The sequence below is a fragment of the Oxyura jamaicensis genome, chromosome 1 (genome assembly GCF_011077185.1).
Source record: "Oxyura jamaicensis isolate SHBP4307 breed ruddy duck chromosome 1, BPBGC_Ojam_1.0, whole genome shotgun sequence".
NCBI classification, from domain to species: Eukaryota; Metazoa; Chordata; class Aves; order Anseriformes; family Anatidae; genus Oxyura; species Oxyura jamaicensis.
Window position 1 is genome coordinate 105886347 of NC_048893.1, and position 19258 is coordinate 105905604.

The 19258-nt window shown below is 38.5% G+C and overlaps 1 protein-coding gene across 4 annotated transcripts in view; it reads right to left on the reverse strand.

Annotated features, from left to right (window-relative positions):
- APP (amyloid beta precursor protein) overlaps positions 1-19258 on the reverse strand; it is a 211232-nt gene that overhangs the window by 63950 nt on the left and 128024 nt on the right. For all 4 annotated transcript variants that reach the window (XM_035315530.1, XM_035315532.1, XM_035315531.1 and 1 more), the window contains one exon: positions 5114-5247. In XM_035315530.1, coding sequence (XP_035171421.1) covers positions 5114-5247 — 134 coding nt within the window. The remainder of the gene's footprint in view (positions 1-5113; positions 5248-19258) is intronic.

Genomic DNA, 19258 nt, shown 5'->3' on the forward strand with positions numbered 1-19258 from the left:
GGCTCGTGAAGAAAAAAAGAAGGAAAAAAAAACAAACCAGAGTTTTTCTGAAAACAGACATGGCTGTTTTCAGAAACAATATTAATAGTAAAGATTGCAGAAACTCTGCTTTAGTGTTGTTGTTTTGCAGTTGGGAAGACTTCAATGGTTGAAAGGGGCGTGGGTGGGGTAAGAGCATGTGGGTGTGCTCTAACTGGAGACGTAGTTGTCCTACAGCTACATATGGGCAGTTCCTACCACCAAAAGAAAAGTTGGGCTCTCACTGAAGGCCAGACCTTTACAGAATTATGAGTGATAACAAATGTTATGACAGTACTCTGTGGGAAACCAACAAGCAGAAAGGAAACAAATAAAATTAATTTTCCAGATATGTTTGTGCAGAGAAAGGCCGATCTTGTCCAGTGTGCAGTTATAAGCCTATTCTCCTTTACTGAAAGCACAGACCTATCAAAGCCATGCAGATTTATGGCTTTTCAAGGCTTGGCTGCTTCATGCCAGGAAAATGACAAGTTCTGGTTGAGATTTAAGAAGCAAGTTGTTTCAAAGTCAAATTTCTTCAGAACTCAGGACTTACTGCCTTGCAGACTCCTTTTGAAATTGGGCTGTAGGGGACAGCAAGAGAGAAAAAGGAAGAAGGAAAGTGTCATTCATTATTAAGAGCAATGCTAAGTACAAATATCTCATTAGGCTGAAACCAGCAGAATTTATTCCCATTTTCTTACACTGGTGCACAGAAGCATATCTGCAAGGAAAGAACTTAGACATCTGGGTTACACCAATCACACTAGCAGAGGTGTTTGACTGAAGACCAGTATAGATAGAATATCAAAGTCATCACAATATGATGACTACTTTCGTCAAGGGGTTTTTCACACTTAAGTCTTGACCTTTTTTTCTGGTAATAACATCATTAAATCTCTTCAAAGAACCCTGAATGTAACTGGGGGGAGGGTAACTCCTACTAAGCCGACAGCTTTAGAGAAGGAAAGAGCCCTCATGCAGTAACAGAGACAGTGAGATCCAGGGAATATGGTACTGTTGGTACTAACAAACCAGCAGACTTCTCAAGGATGCTGTAACAAGCAGTATACAATGATCCAAAGTGGTGGTGAAGGAGCCAGCCAACTCTTGTTACCCACGTCTGCTTACAGATGAACACTATCAGCTACAATGGGTTTGTTGATGTGACCCTACCTGATGATTACAAGAAAGAAAGGAGCTTTGATATCCCTCTGGCACCCCTCCAAATTATGAACTGATGCATAATCACCCTTGGTGTGAGAAAGGAGGGATGCTTTATACTATGTAAGAAACCTCCTCCTCCTCTCGCAGTTACTAAGGGAGACTTCTTCCTATAATGTTTTGAAATGTGTGGACATTGTATTGCATACAGGTTATGAGGGGAGAAATGGAAAGTAAGAAAATCCTGATTAACTGTATTCAATACATGGAAATTATCTTCTGAGTTGCTTATAGGACTAATCTTCCTCTCCCAGGAGCCTAGACACAGACCATGCATTTTAATGCACATTGTTTGATGACAAACAGGATCAAACACTTTGTTTTAGATGAATTCTGTGTTTCATTTTTAAAACCATGCTCTCATCACAGAAATAATCTAAAAATCTTGAACACAACACCAGCTCTCACTTGCAAGTTCAAGCTGTTTGAGGACTGCAGTATTTTCAGATACTTGCCTTGGAAACGAACTTCCAAGAAACATGACTATTCTGGGAGACAAGGTATCATTAAGTTCCTGTCGTAAGTACTGTGCACAGTATGATACCCAAAACATTGTCAACAGCCATAGGAAAAATAAATATAAGACACCAGGACATCTCAAGATGTTTTAAGGAAAAAATGTATAAATATACTGCTTTTTTGAGTAAGGTTCAGTATTTGGTTTCTCCAGGCTATTTAGTAGCAAGTATTTAAGTGAGGGAATTGTACAAAAGTTAACAAACTGGAAAGAGAGAAAGGGGAATTGTACCAAAACAGGAAACAACTAGGGCAGCCTGAGATAATTTAGCATATTTTCTCCCTGTTACATAACAGAATAGCAAACATGTAAAGGTTGCACATGAATGGCTAGCCTGTTTGCATGGGAACACAGTTTTGCTGTTGTTTAGAGCAGCATTACTTAGGAAAAGTTAAAACTGTATGGTAAGGTAATGCTCTTTTTACAGCACTGGCTTGGAAAGACTGTAAGACTTGTTCCTCCAGATGCCGTGCAGATGTAAAGGCAGAAAAACCTTCACGTCTGAAGTCTGAAGGCATGCACACTTAAGAGCAGAAGGGATTAAAACTGTGTGAGGTAGAAGTGCATCAGGTCATTGTACAAGAAGAGCATAGACAACCCTAGTGAGACAGTCTGAGGAGCTGTGAACGATGAACCAACGTGACTATGCACAGAAGCAGGGTCTCTTCTCTGCCTGTGTATTTTTATGCAAGGGGAAAAGAAACAAGACTTGTGATAATTTCATGCTGAACAATGGGAAAACTCAAGAAGAGAATACACAGAAAATCTACATTTGCCATGATGACATGCTTCAATTAAAATATTTAATCTCAAATTATTTTTAAATGCTACACTTTCCTACTCCTTAGATGATTAAGCCTTATATGTGAGCTAGAAAGCATATTTTTTCATAATTAACTGTTACAAAATAAAGTGTGCATTAAATCAGTAGTGTTTTTAAACCAGCTCATTTATTAAATAAATATCTGTATTTAGTTAATAACTGATTTACTTCTGATTATGTCATTTATCAAGATTAATGAAAGACTTGATCATTTTCATAAAAACTGATCATCCGCTAAGACATGATCATTTGCTCTCTTTTAATAAAAGAAAAAAGGGCATTTCTGCTCCTTTATTACCCCCATTTTTCAGCTTTGAAAGAACCAGACTTTGAGCTACTAAGCCAAAAATGAATAAATATGCTCAGTGCAGCTGGAGGGCATAACTAGTGACTCTCACTAGTTAGGACACAAAGGGTAAGTTGTTTAATTTATTTGGCATTCCTTTAGATGTAACAAGTAACAGCTTCAAACTTATTAGAAAATTCCTGATTTTAAAGATAATGTAAAAAGCAATTTTTAAACAAATTGCCAAAAAGCAGGCCAGTGGTATAGGACCCAGAGATACCGCAGTTCACATGAGACACCGGACATGGAATGGCAAACTAACTGCTTTTTCTACCTGCCCATAAGATCTTTTATTTTTAAAACATTTGAAACATTAGGTGGGAGAGGTTAGCTCAGTGCTATACAAGACATTACTCATAGAAGGGAAACCTGATTTTTAAAAACTGAAGTTACATCTCTTCTTAAAAGCTCTGCAGGTGTTCTGCATACTTCAAGACAAGTACTTTAATGTACTTTAAGCTGTGATTTAATCATCAGCATAGGCATATTAAAGATCAGTTTGATTCTCTTTCTTTCTTTCTTGAGGTACCTGTTGTGATTTCTCAGATCTGATTTAGCTTGCTGAACTGCCCAGAGTTGTGTTTTTTTGTGGTTTTGTTATTTTTTTGGTAAGAGTGACAAGGCAGTGAGCTGAGAGAGCTGACCTGCCTCACCCCACAGCTGTACGCTCATTAGTGCTGACAGGAAGGATGGCTGGGAACATCCTAACGAGGGCAGAGCACGTGGCAGTGCCAGTGTGATCTTCAGTCAAACCCTTGAACCACAGCCTTCATTTATCGAGTTCCCCCAAATGAACATGGCAGAGCATGCAGAGCATTTACCCAGAAGTTTTCTGAGGCTACAGTTCAGTAGCTTTTCCAGTTAACTTTCTTAGCCTGAAGCACTGGTGCTGTATATTTCTCCCTGTATGCTGTTTCTGGGTGCCTATGCATTTCATTAGTTCTGCACAAACCTTTCAGCTTTGTAGCAAATAAAAAAACCTGCAGTTTTTACAGAAATATTGCGCATAATTACTCAGCTCAACCTTTACACTGCATATTGAATTTTAGAGACAATGAGAGGAGAATTTGAGGACTATTCCAGGAAAAGCTGCCATGTTTACTGTATGTGGTTTCAACCAGTGACTGCTTCATGTAAGATGCCCTGGCCTATTTACTAGAGAAGTGCAAGATGTAGCTACAGTTCTATTAGAGAGGGACTTAATCTGTCTAATCTCAGGTTTACTCAAACATTATAGCGAAAAGCTAAAGGTTAATGTGTCAGTAATACATGGTAACATTGAAAATGCTACAGGGGAATAAAGTTACAAGGAAAAAATAATTATTTAAATATCTAAACAGTATACACAGTGCATCTGAATTATACTACATTAATTTCTCGGTTGTTCCATCCTAAAAAAATATGCATCACAGGCTCTCCTTTAAACCTTTTATATTTTTTCATTGCTGTTATTAGAGCAGAACTTTCACAATTTTTATTGGTGTTTCTGTTATATAACCTGTTTCTGAAAGAGCAGATAGCTCTGCTTAGTGTTCAATTAAAAACAGCATATAGTTTCATGCTACACAAAGCTCTTGGGTTTAAGGAAAAAAAAAGAGTTGATTCAGCTGGACTGGTTGAGTTCAGAAGCACTAATTTCTCCTCTTTGCCTTGGCTTTAGATGCATTTTATGTTACCTTGAGGCTCAAGAGCATTAGATGAATATATGCAACCTTATGTTACACCAGGGCATGGCCACGTATGCGTACACCTGGAAAATGAAGCTGATTACAAGCAATCTACCTTAGCCTCTGCAAAGGAAGGATGAATAACACTGGTAAAGTTCTTTATGTAAATATAAGAATAATATCACACACCAGACATTCTTCAACAAAGATGAGAGCAATTTTTAACAGACTTTTTTTTTTTTTTTTTTTTTTTTTCCTACCAGCATAAATAGCTGTAGCAACCTAGGGCCACAGCTGTGATCCAAGCACAAACAGATGACCTTGCCAGCTCCAGCTGAATTCTTAGATGGAGTCAGAAAGGCAGTAAATGCAGCATTGCACATGGGCAGGGCAACCAGCACAAGCTTTAGGAAACATGGAAATGAAGGTCGTCGAGCATCTTACAACTTGAGAGACAAAGATCCCTGCAATGTTTAGGGACAAATCTACGATTCTATGATAAAGAAATCTCCCCTTACCTGAGACATTCTTTCACGATGCTTGGCTTCAAGTCTCTCCTTGGCTTTCTGGAAATGGGCATGTTCATTTTCATCCCCGGGTGTCTCCAAGTATTTGTCAACAGCATCAGGAGTGCTAGCAGCTGTAGTAGGGACTGAGGTAAAGTTTTGAGAGAGGGAAAGGAGGAAAAAGAAAAGCAGAATTTCTACTTTAGTACAGATAAAATTTCATTGAACCAGGCAAGAAACATCTGTTCTAATTTTCATCAGAATAAAATCACTCACGTAGCCTCAGAGGAGTATATTACATGCAGCAAATACATATAAGTATACAAATAAATAAATAAACATATATATGTTGCCCCCCCCCCCCCCATGTTATAATCCAGAAGAAACTCTTCAGCATGAGCAGGCAGAGCAGTATTATTCAAACAGGTTAGAAACCACTGCCAAAGGAAAGAATTAGAAGGAAAAAAAAGCTTGGCAATGACTGAAGTACATAGACCAGCAGAAAGCCCTTTGCAAACGGCATGCTTTGTATATTAGTTTATCCTTTAAAAGCTGAATTGTAACACACGAGTGCCAATGCAAATACATTTTAAAGCACCTCTGGACCCCATGGCACTTTAATAAAATACCTCAAATCCTTCCCTTAATGATAGTTTGGCCTCACAGATATTTACTTTATTTGTAACAATGTTGACTAATAAAACCCCTCGTGGATGCTGGAAACAATCAGAAAGCATGCACGAATGACCAGCCATTCCTGCCAGATAACTAGGCGGTACCTATGCACTGGTAGCAGAAAGAGGTGCACTTGGTGTAATCCAAGGAACAATTCTTTAGCAGTAACATCCAGCGACTCCTAGATTAAGTAGTGTAACATTTCTGTGCTGGAGACGTAACAGCAATTTAAAAACCTCTGATTTTGTTCCAGCTATATTATCACTAAAATCTTCATATCTAATTAGTTTCTTTTCCCTGGTCACAGTTTGTTCAACTGTTAAGTTGCAAAGTTAATTTAAAAATTTTAACAAACAAATACTGTACACAGAGCTGCACAGGATTTCTTTAAAATCTTACGACTACATGTACAATAGTTTACTTACAGAGGTGGTATGTTTTACTAGGAAGACTGATACAGGCAGAAAAATAACCCCACAGGATTCCCTGCCTGCAACCTTCAAACATTTCTCAAGTCTTCAACAGAAGCAAACTTCAGTCTGAAGATTAGGCTGAGCAATAACAACCAATATATATTTGTGACAACTCTCCTCAAAATAAGTTGAAATATAAACACATTTATGTTGGTTGAAATTTTTTTTTTTTAATCATCAGTTACAAGTACAAGCTCTCCGTGTATTAGTCCCAACGAATGCATCCTCAAATTAAGAAAAGCTTAAAGCAAAATCCAACTTGTTCCTCAGATTTTGTATTAGATGTCTAACAAAAAACGCAAAACAAAACAAACAAAAGGATGAACAGAAAGCCTTGGCTGCATTTGAGATATGTTCTGTGTAAAAGGCACAGTGGGTTTAGGCTGCTGCTGATGGAAATTGCACTATGGATTTTATATGTTAATCACTGGAACAAAGGATAGGCCTTGCTAGTCCCAAAATATCTACAACCAACCCCAAAAAATCTAATGGACAAGTCATAGGCAGTGCAAATTGCCACTCCTTCCACTATTTTTAGATTTTTCATAAATATTTAGTTGTGAGATTTGTATTTTGTAAACCTTTATATTACTGAAGCATTGCAACAAACAAACAGGAGCAAATGAAGCTCCTGACAAGCCACAGAAGTTGTGAAAATAGAATACAACTCTCAGGCTACTCCTACAGCTTCAGACAATTTCTTTAATATATTATAAAAGCATAAAAATTTTCTTTTGCTTTAAATTCTCAATGTTAATAACTCAATGATATGTAACTGCAATATTACTATTACACAGTTTCAAGTGTCAAACTAAGGAAAAGTAACTACACAAAGGTGTGAGGTACGGGCTCCCTAACTCTCATCCTCTGCCACATTCCCTCATGTCTCTGTACATGCTATCCATGCATGTACAAATCGTAACCTTCTGTAGCTATCGGATGTATTACCGAGGAAGGGCAGACCTAGGAGCCTACTGTTCACACTTGCACAAAATGTCCAAACGGATTTTATTATGAAAACTTTCAGACAGTAAAAATTTACAGGGCCATTTATGTCTTGCGTAAGTGTAAGAAGAGGTTCTGCTGGGGTGCAGTGCTGCCAGCTGACTGGCTCTAACCATGTAAGCAAATTCCAAAACCAAAACATTCAAAGCTTGGACTGAGTGAAAACATTTCTATAATGCTCAGAATTATTTTAAAATTTCTTTCCTTTTCAATCTCTCAAGCACCAAATTAATCTTTATTTTTTCTGAAGCTGCAGTTAAGTGTTACACATTTTAATTCCATTTACACAATGAATGTAAAAGCCTGCTTCAAACAGGGAGAAATTTAAGAGCTCTAGACCAGATTCCAGGGTCCTGTTTCCCAATGCAGGTTAACCAAACATTCCTAGGGACGAGCCAGGCAAGTTTAAGGCGGCCCTCTCCTTATTTGCCCACTGGAAGCTCAGGAACACCAGAGACAAATGTAAATACCCTTTTGCAATGTTTACCTAACCTTGCTGGATTTGCCTTCTATGACTCTCTCTTTCTTTCTCCCCAAACCTAGGTGAAATTTAACATTCACAATGTGGTGTGGCAGCAAGTTCCAGCGTTTCTTAGGGCCGTGTGAAGAAAATCCCCCTCTGCCTACGCTGTCCTCTGGCTGCCTCCGCAGGACACAGCAGGAGCCTGGGAGAGTTCCAGCGCATTCTCCATCTTTCCCTAGCTTTTGTAATTCCTAGGCCCAAACTTATGTCTGTACAAATGTGAGTGGAAAGAAGTGACGATCAAAATAACTGTCCAATAAATTATGCAAATTTAACCTTTAATTTATTGAATGGGGGGTAAAGGTCACCAGAACTTGCAATGAGATCTGCTAAGCCACCTGTACATTTAAGGTCTGATTACCAAAAGCTGCTGTCTCACACACTTCAGCTGGGCCTTTCCAGCCCAGATTTCCTGATGATAAACTGGCTTCCCACTGGGACACTTACTGCCTGCTTCTAAACAGGTGACAATGCCGGGTGCTGAGAACAGGAAAACCCAACTTCAGTGCCAGGTGCCAAGGATGCCTGACAATCCAGCCCGCTCCAAAAGCTGGTTATAGGATCAGCAAGTGCGTGCCTGGAGCACCAGCGGCCTAGCAAACAACCACAGCTCCCCGGGGAAGCTCCTCTGCTTCAGAGCAAGAGCAGGCACTCTGGGAAAGCAAGGCTCACCAACGGCTGCTTGGAGTTGCATCAACACTGGAAAATAAGAATTGCAAGTTTCCTAGTGGGAGCCCAGAGAGCACAACCGAATCAAAGACTGACTGCACGTTACAGGAATGCTGTTGGATGCCTGAGAGAGCCAGACTGCATCCAGGAATGCTGGAAGGGATGCGGGAAATACACTCACATCCACCTGCAACGTGCCCCCTCAAGCTAACGCTGAGGATGCTAATGCTAACGAAGAGCCATACTGGCTAGGAGGACAAAGCAATCACTCCCGACCTTCTGCAAAACACAGGAGGGAGATCGCTGGCCAAAGGCTGTATGTGGTTCTCCACTATGCACTGGCACGTCCAGAGCCAGGCACCAAGCACCGTGCAGTGCCTCGCGCCTGTGTAGCACTGCTGGAGTGTGTGCTCGGATCTGTCACACACGTAGGCCATGGCTGCAGTGACCAACCTGCTCCTACTGACCACATCTCAAACTGCAAACAGGGATGATGTTTAAATGCTTAAAAACCAAAAAAGATGTAATTTTAATTAAAAGGAAGTTCAGCATGAATGCTTATGAAAACACTATAAGGTAAGATGAAATGATCATATACAGTTTCATCTTCTGCTTATATTCTGGAGCAGTTCTCTTATGAGCAGTTAGCCCACTACGCAATTTGAAATCACAAGTACTTCTCTGACATAAAATATTTAGTTCTTATAAACACAAAACCCTGCAAGATTTTGCTCCCTGTATTTACAAAGCCTGCAAATGATTATGTGAGAAGTTCCCCATCTGTTTTTTAAAAATTACAATTATCTACAGTATGTTTAAAAGCCTTGCAACTCCAACGTAGCAATAACTGGCAGCCCACCGCCCCAAACGAGACGTACAAAAATACTGGGCCTCCCTTCTTCTGCAATAAAGGAGAAACATTTAAAAATGTCTTTATGGCTGTTGGCATAAAACCTACCCTTTTCTTTTCAGTACATTTGGGAGTTTTATTTCTATGGATGTGTTGCCTGTTTTCTCATAGTAAATTGGGAACATTTGGTCAGACATCAGTTACGTGTAAGGATTCCTTAAACATGTGCAGCTTGAAGTCAGTTTCTGACCACATGGGCTCTTTGAAGGAGGTTTCATTTTCTATGCATTGTCTGTTTTATAATGTAACTCATTATAGTACTGCATGAAGACTGATCAAAAAGCACGTGTTGACAGCTGTGGAAGAAATGGCCATCAGGTAACATTTCCTTCATACTTGCACTAATTTTACCTGTCAATTCCCAAACAATTGTATTTCTTTATTACACTTTAAAGTACTAACATTTCTGGAGACATGGGTTCAATAATAAAGCCAAATTATTTGTTCATTAACAGTTGCTACTATCAGAATAAAGACCAGAATAAATAATAAAAAAAGCAACTACATCTTCCCCCAGATTCTGTATTTTACCGTTTTGTATAAAAATAATCCACATCAGCATCTCCGGTGAAAGAAAAACCAATCACTCACCATGCTCATGTAAAGTGAAAGGGTTGGCAGATGCCCCCTTCCTGAATGACAGTGGCTGCTGCATGTAAGACAGGAAGCTATTTGTAACGAGAGCATTACCTGACTACACTGTGGGATTCAGTGCATGCATTCATCGCTTCTGCATTCCACGTATGTAGCTGCCTCACTAATGAAGGATTAAGATCAAAGCTTTCAGTTGTTGACTAAGATCACAACTAATTATAGTACTTCTGACAGTCACAAGTGCTTACGGAGTATCTTTAGCAGGAAGGGTTTCTATTGTGAAATGAACAGTTTTACAAGACAGTTTACCAATTCTTTTGTGAATAAGCTACTCCTCTTACAGCAGGGTAGCAACACCCACAAACAGATTCTAAACAACAGCGAAGGAAAACACTGATTACCTTTTTATTACACAACAGACAAATTTCTGGCTGAATGATACAGGACAAATGAAGGCTGGGAAAGGTTTGATATAAGTTTTGATATTTATGTAAGATATAAGCAAATTGTCATTATTGTATATGTAGGGAAAAGGATGTATCAGGATGAGTTTTGTCAAGTTATGCTTAGTTAATATAATTTAATTACTTGGAGAAAAGTACATGCCAAACTAGTATGCTTTTTGGTACTGAGATCAATACTGGGGCACAGACCAGTAAGTCTGTTCTATACTATACATAAATTATAACCTACTGAATTATAAATATGGATAATTATTGTCCTTCTTATCACTTTAGGCTGGAGGACCAGCAGGTAAACTGTTCTTTTCCACTTTTAACAACTTCATACATTATTTCACCAAGACCACTTCCTGAATCCTGACTAAAATTAAAGCAAGAAAAAAACCAAGGGCAGAGCTCCTCCTACAAAGAAGAGAGGAATGAAGTGTGACAATGAAAACAAGACATGCTGCCAACTTTAGTATTTTACCTATGAGTGGCAGATTGTTGTCGATGTTTGGTTCTTACCATGATTTTTGTGAGAGAAATAAACAGCAGTGCTGTGCTTCAAGTGTTTGCATCACCTGGTTGCATCGACTGGTGGGAGGTAGGACCTGCAGCACTGGCACTTGGCTATCACCAGCCTCTAAGATAACTCTTTCTTCCAAAAACCCCTTCCCATGTTTTTGTCTCCACCTTTTCCATTTCAGGCACTTTCTGGCAAGTCCCAAATCTAAAATTTAACTTTTCACTTTTAAGCTATGAGACAGCCTCCTCTCTAACTCCAGAAATTCCTGCAATCACGTCTATAATGCTACCAGGTGCCGCAACAACCTACTTATCATGAATTGTAAGAGACACACCATAACCCAAGATCTGAGAGGGAGCACTCTGAAGCCTGGATAAGAGCTTCTGGATGCTTATACAAACCTTTTCAATATCTTCCATCACCAATCTTCATAATTGCTCGATACTTTAAGGTTAAGTTCTGAGAGCCACATCTTTTGCCTTGCATCAGCACATCGCCCTGCTTGGAAGCTAATTGCAGAGTGAACTGTGCTGATTATGTTCAGAGCATGGAATTCCTGTCCTTCGGGTCACTCAACTCCAGCTGCCCACTTTTTAATTTTCATTAGAGATGTTCCATAATACAAACTCCTATTAATTAAGATTTTCATTGATATTAAGGCCCATCTTTTTCAACTACATATTCATCACTCAGCCTTATCACTACTCCACTAGGTTTTATTTATCTTGTACATTTGCTTTCTTGTTGTGTTTTGAGGGTTATCTTTATGATACCCCAGAAGTCTTTGGACATAAAGCATTCTTCATAAAAACTAACAAATTTTGACTACAATAGTGGGGAATCAGAAGACACAAAACAGGCTAGCAGACTAGAGAAAAAGAAACATATTCTGCTATCAGAAAAAAAAAAAAAAATGCGTCTTGGTACTGAATTAAAAAAGCGCTCTGTAATAGTAATAGTTGTATGCCCAGGGATCGCATTTAAAACAGTACAAAGGACCAGCAGGTCTCAGACTTTACTTCTGCTTCCTTTCAAAGATGTCTTTTCCAAAATATTGTTAAAATAGATGAATGTTCCTAAAGTGGATTAGAAAGCATGTTGTTTAAAAACGTCTACTAGTTAAATTAAAAGAGACTCCAGGCAGACGTGATATGAAGAGAGTTAACACATGAAAGAGAAGCTGATCCTACCCAGTGTTCCAGCGGGATGCTCCTTCCTTTCTTAATGGTTGCGTCTTTTCATTGTTCTTATCTTAGCTTATCAAGGATAAGCTACTTTGTCATCAAAGACTGAGTAGCATTTCTGTAATACTTCATAACTTGAATTAAAACTCAAAGAACAAATACAAGTCAATGTAACAAACTTGGCCTGAAAATGCAATTAATTGTCTCAGGGTGGAAATACCACATCATGTTTAAAAGTTATACTCCCTTTTGAACTTTACTTTGGAAAGACTGCTCCTATCTTTCATTGATGTGTTACAATTTTATTTAAATAACGATGGTATCCAAACAACAGGCGGCTTGAAAGACAGTTTAATGAAGTCCTTCATGGAGACTTCTCGGAGAGAAAAAAAATATCATAGTCATATTGTGTCTTATCTATTACCTTAACTACGGTTGATACTTGCCACTAGGGAATTTAAACTAGGTTTAAATTAAACTTTCTCATATTAGAGTCCTTTTGCATAAGAACTTCGAGATACATTTCCTATCCATGCACAGATATAACTTGGCATTCATCCCTTCATTGCATCTCCATGACTGCAACTTCCTTTTCACCAGCCCTGACAAATGCAATTTTGTGTTGCTCATATCTATTCAACACTCATCTCAGTCATTAATTGCTCAGATCACTTCCCTGCTTTGTGTTCTTTGATTCATTTCTTTTCTTCCATCTTGCACAAAATAATGAGCTTGTGTCAACTTTCAACGCATCTTCAGGTCTATTCTCTCTTTCTCCCCTTCATATCACCCGCGATTGCCCTCACTCAATAGTGAGGTCTGATTCTCACTCCCTGAGAGCCAAGAACTCCAGCTTCCAACAGCTAGTCAAATCCCGTTAGGCAGTGGCTGAATTTTGAAATGAGGACCCATCCCCTTTTGGTACTTCTTCTGCCTGGGAGGAGGTCCCCAGAGCAAACAGTCTCTTGACGGCCTCTCAAACATCTTTGCAAAACACTGCTACAAGGTCATTCTCTTCTGTTTTGTCACCATAAATCTGAGTACTTATCAGAACAAAAAAAGCATGCAATTATTCATGTTACATCAAATCAGAATGCTGTGAATAAACACAACACAGAAGTATTCTCCTGAACGTGCCTTCTGCCGTGTTTATAACCAAGAGATAGCAAGTTCCATGGAGTACAAAAGAAAACACAAACAAACAGTTTAGACACGTTTACAATATTTCTCTTCTGAACACTAAACTTTATCCAGTTGCTTTTTAAAAAGGCACAGCCCAACACTGGCTCCACAGATGGTTCAAGGGTGAAATATAATTATGAATTTGTACAGATGAAGAAACTGGTAACAAGAATTAATCACTTCCATTCCCTAAAGGTGGTAGTCAAAATTTACAGTTTAAATAGATATTGGAATTCATCCATTTATAGCTCCTAGGCACTAAATGACAAATGTCAGGCACTCACAATAAACTGCAAAAAATACGTTTTTCTTAAATTTCATCTACACTATTTAAAATTGGCATCATCTTCATCAAGATGCACGATTCAGTACAGTTTTCATGCCAGAGAAAATAAAACACAGCAGATACAGGCAATTCATGCTGGAGATGGTGGGAAAGGGACACATTTATGTGAAGTCTCGAGAAGTAATGCCCCCTTTACTGCTAATTTGGGAAACAGCAAGACAATTGAATACAAAGAGGCTTTATGATAAAGCAACAGGTTGTCATAGTGTGACTGGCATAGTGTAACTGCAACCATTTTTTTTTTTAGTCATTCAAATAAAAGACTTCATACTCATTATGTGAAATGCTCTCTTGCAATAGCACTACTTACAAAAGTATAGAGTTTTAGAATTTGAAGTGTTAGCTCTACACTTCTGTATTTTAAGTTGTATCTCCAGTAGTGCTGTGACAAATTAGTATTGCAGCTAGTTGCTGTGATGAATATTTTCCAGCACTAAGTGCATTGTCGGAAAGACACATTCCTGGCATGAAGCAGCTTGCAAGCTCTACTGCTTTTATAGACCTACGCCTGCCAGCTACCCCATAAACCTCAAGAACAGCAAAAGGGCAGTACCATCTAGTTCAGATGAATGTACTTTACATGTGGCCTGCTTTCTGTCTTAAGCCCCATACCTGACCTCAAAGCTTGAGTGATCTCTGAAGTTGTACAGATAAAACGAGCAATCACCCGGTAAATAAGACTAACAATTGGGTATATTTTACCACTTTGCTTACTTGAATGCCCTGCAGCTCTCTAATGCCTTATCACTTACGACATGCTCTGGAAGTTGGTATGCACGTTTAGCTGCCAAAGCATTTTACTTCCTGTTAATTAGAGAGATGTCAAGATCCCGAACAAGTAGCAAATGGATAAAGGAAATTACCGACAACAGGAAATGACTGGAATATCATCTTACACGTCTCTGCTGTTGAAGGGTGCAAACTGTTATACACACTACCTAGGAAGAGAAATTAAACTGGACGATGAAGAGTGCTAGATAGAGGTCAGGTATTCTTCCCTCACTTAAGAGCATGAACTGCAGAAACATTAAGGTTGGTCTCATTAATTACCAGGGACAGACTGGTACTAGTCAGAAGTCAAGGTGAAGTGAGCCTGTATGAAGAAAAATAAGAGTAGAGCCTTCATATTGGTCTTAATCTTGTGCATCATTATTTTAATATTTAGTGTGAGATTTTATGTATATTACTAAATTGTAGCTTTTAGTGTCTCTTCATACTTTCCACTTGAAATTGAAAAGTATTTGCCGCTTACCAGCCACCAAAAGATTTAGCAAGGTTGTAAGCTTCTATTATGTAGTCTAGAAAAGAAAATGTATTTTACCTAAATTTACCCCACAAATCTGTGATCATGCTGTAAGATATCAAAAATAAAGGAATGCTTGTTTACATTTAAACTTACTACTACGTTTCACAGGGAAGGTGGAAGAGATAAATGACAACACTGGATCCGATCGGCTCCCTCTGTTGTTAGACATGGGAATTCAGTGCAATAATAAAAAACACCATTTTATAAAAGATCATTTCAACAATATGTCGAACTTCTCAAAAACTGACTGTGCCACCACAGTACAGTTTCCTTCAACTATAGATGCAGAAAAAGTGCAAATACTGTAGCAAGATTTCCATCACATTCTTAATTTACCACATCACTGCTACAGGATCTGGAAGAGAGCAGTGTTGTACGCAACAGCTGTTAAATTGAGCACATTTAAGAGCTCTGAAGCTCCATGCACACCCAAGTTAAGACTGGAACATTAACATCATATCAAAATAGCTTTTAAAAGATTTACATTTTCTGTAGCTTTAAGGTTAACTAACAACAATTGAGAGGACAAGTAAAAAAAAAGTACAGTAGATTACTTTTTATTATGACAGTAAGACAGAATTAATTCCTTCAGTAATGGCACTTTATCATCTTCTGCTTATTCTTGTCAATACTTACCCGTTTTGAGGTCATTAAATCTCAATTAACCATCTGATAGATGCTAATGAATTCAAATAAGTCATTATGGCCAATCACACAGTAGAAGCTTGACTCCTTAAATTGAATAGAAACTGTAGACGGTATTGAACATCCTTATTAAAAATCAATAGAGAGAGAGCATGTGGTCTGGCAGGCTAAAGGAACTGGTAACAAGATGTTTAAAGCCTTCTACTTCTAGGGCAATTATACATCAATTCCAGTGTTGCTGCATGATGAATGGGAAAATTTGACAGCAGTAGCTCCTACCCAACAGACAAGTTATTTTTGTCAGACCTCAGAGCATCAGTCAAATGCATTGATAGCAAAGAGAGTCTAAGGCTTTGTACAACCTGACAGAACCACCTTTTCAGATCAAGGCTAACAGACTTCAGCAAGGAAGCAGAATAAAACATGTTTTTTTTTTTTTTTTTTTTTTTTTTTTTTCCTGCAGACTGTGTTCAGGATATTAGTATTCAGTACCCATATTTTCAGTATTCATAGTATATTGGTATTCTTGACAACGGAAACTCCTCAGGTTTTGGTTCACTCCAATTTCAGCACATTACAAGAAATATAAACTCATATTCTACCCTTTCATCCTTTAGCCACTATCAAGAGAAACACAACCATTGCCTGCTATTTCCTATTACTCTCTGTACAATCTAACTCATTTATCCCGCAAAACTATACCTAGACCAAGGGAAGGCAAGTTTTTAGGTTCCATCTTGTATCCTGCCTAAGAGAGGCACACTGGATTTTTACAGAACACCACCAAGCAACAAAAATGGAGAGAAAAGAGGTAAAGGTCAGGGCAAATAAATAATCTTGAATGCAAATATCTGAGGAGGGAGGGGCGTAAAGACCAAATAGAAAGATTAAGTTAAGGGTGACAAAGAGAAGAAAAAAGGACAGGAAAGAAAAGGAGTGGCCTAGACACTGAGACTGAAAGTCTTCTGCGCTATTTTTACCTTTTCTTCAATACGATTGGAGGCTCCTGATCCAAGACTTGCTATAACCAGTTAAGTCAATCCACCATTTTCAGCAACATTGGACTGGTTTCAAAGACAAAATCTCACTTAAGTGCTGAAACATATTATATTCAGGACTTCTAATAATTTTAATTGCCATTTCTATTCAGCAAAATGAGGAAGAATAATGAGAAATAGCAGGGTGATACTGAGACAGCAGATGAAACCAAAGTATTTTAAGAACAGAAATAAGAGGCGCATAGCTCACATGAAAATACAGCAACAAGAAGATAGCCAAGGTAGCTTGGAAAACGTACCCTCTAGACTCAAAAGCTGCTTGAGAAATTACAGAAGAAAACAAAGAAAACAGACCAAAAATAGGATTCCCAAAGACACACATGAAAAGAACACAAATACTAATGTGGTACTGTTTTATTGATTTGAACCCAAGAAAAAAATAGACTTCCATGACAGAGAAAAGAGGAATATTCTGGGCTCCTATGAATTTCCTAATGGATATGCCATAAAACTAATTTAGAAGTTGTTTCTTTTTTCATTTCCCATGTCACATGGTGTGGAAGAATTGCCAGTCTTAGAAGAGAAGATTGATCATTTATCCTCTCAAACAGCATGGGCACAGACTGTACAACTTCTGCTGCCAAGAAACAAGTTTGAAAAAGGAAGACAATCTAATTTCCAAGTTTGATTCAATCCATAATACTCTTTTTAAGATCATGGAAAAGGTCATCCCTTGTAGCAGAATGATTTTCCGTAAAAAGATTACAAGATTCTTAAGACTTGAATCTGAGCAGTCTCACTTTCATCCTAGAGCAGACCCTGCAGTTTACTGGTAAGGGCAGTCAGTGCTGTAATTTTACGCACAACCTGTATATGACAAGCAACGTCACTGCATTATCACTGCAACAAATTACAGTCATAATTTCAGGTTTAACTATGGGAGAATAACTCTCATGAAGTCTGTTTCGTGACGTGACTGTTCTTTAGTCAGCAACACTTTTCCCTGTATGTAATAACTTCACAGCACTATGAATGCCAGAAGTGAAACTATGATCTGAAGTGCTGGGTGAGCAACTGCAGCTCCGTATGCAAGATGCACTATATTAGGAGACCTCTGAGTCAGCACAGAGCCCCACTACAGGATTTGGACAAAGAAATGCATCCATATGGCTCAGCTTGAAGGGCAGGAGCCAAAAGAAATCTGTAAAAACTGAAAGTTTAACAAAATTGCAGTCTTGAAGGAGTCAGGATCTACTTCAAGTCCTTATTTATGCTATTGCCCAGCCTCCACAAAAATATTCTCAATTTTTTAGTAATGCTGACAAAGGTGGTAATAATTCTTAATTCCTAACAGGTATATGAAAATACATACTTTTGCCAACCAGAACACGAGTGTACACAGCTTTTAGAAACTCTTCTATTGACCATAAAAGTAAAGCGCACAGCACAACAGACTAATAGCTATTTTTTGTTCAATCCTACCTTGTTGGTAAGGCAACTTGTCCACTGGGCAAAGGAACAGGTACTGTCACAGGAGCAAGAAGATATAGAATAAGAGATTGGTGCCTTTTCACTTGCCTCTTAGGGACCAAGCCAAGACTCATGAATTATCCAGACCTCTGTGCAGGTAAATCTTGTTCACTCCTATTATTCTTCACTTGCTAACTGGGAATACTTCCACATGTAAAGCAGCATAAGTTTCAGTTTATCAATTATTTTCCATTATTAGTTTTGATGGCTGTCATATTGTCTTTGATCCAATCACCATTTAAGCATGAAACTCACCTTTGATCCTATTAAGCAAGATATTCACCTACACACGACTAAAAAAGTACTTGTCCTTTACAAATTCTGCTGGTCATAACAATAAAGAATAAATATAGCCCCATCTCAGCTACCTAAAACTAAATGTACCAGAGGTCAAGTGGCTTTTCTAGGGTTATTGTTCAACATCTCTCTCACTGTAGAATTTTTTATGTCCCTAATCTGCTTGAGCCAGCTATCTTCAGTTGACTTTTCTTTCCTTGATCCATGTCTACAGATCAACTGTCCATTAGCATCAGGTACCTGCATGTTTCATTGCAGAAACATTTCTTTCATTTAAGATTTTCTTCTTTCCACTTCTGCCCTAAATATACTTTTGTTACAAAGTCCTACTTTTTCTTGCCTGTTACAGAGCTCACAATCAGAGAGACAAACCATGTTATTCAGCTCTAAAAATGCCTTACTTAGGACAGGAACTTAGCGGTTCAAAATGTAGTTCTTTTAGCAAATATTATTATAGATCTAATTCCAACACGCAGCATGTTTCTTCTAGTAGCTACATATGTAGCATATTTCTCCTCTCTCCTTGCTACATCTCCTGTTGCAGAAGCTGATCACTCCTGCCCATTCATCTAGTCTTTCTTCTCATCCCGCCACGGAGCTCTGTGCAGCTCTACAAGAAGCAAAGATGAAACATGCCTGGAGGACTGGAGTAGCAATCCTGCCTCCACAAGTGCTCTCCAAAATGAAATGCAGCTGCTGAACCCAGTGCCTGATTGACCCGGTGCAGTATTCTGCTACGGGCAAAACCAACCTTCTCAAACCAAAACCACAGTGCAAATGCACTTTCTTTATGGAAAGTAATCATTAAAATATATGGTGTGTTAAACAAAGCAAGTGGGAGGTTATTCACG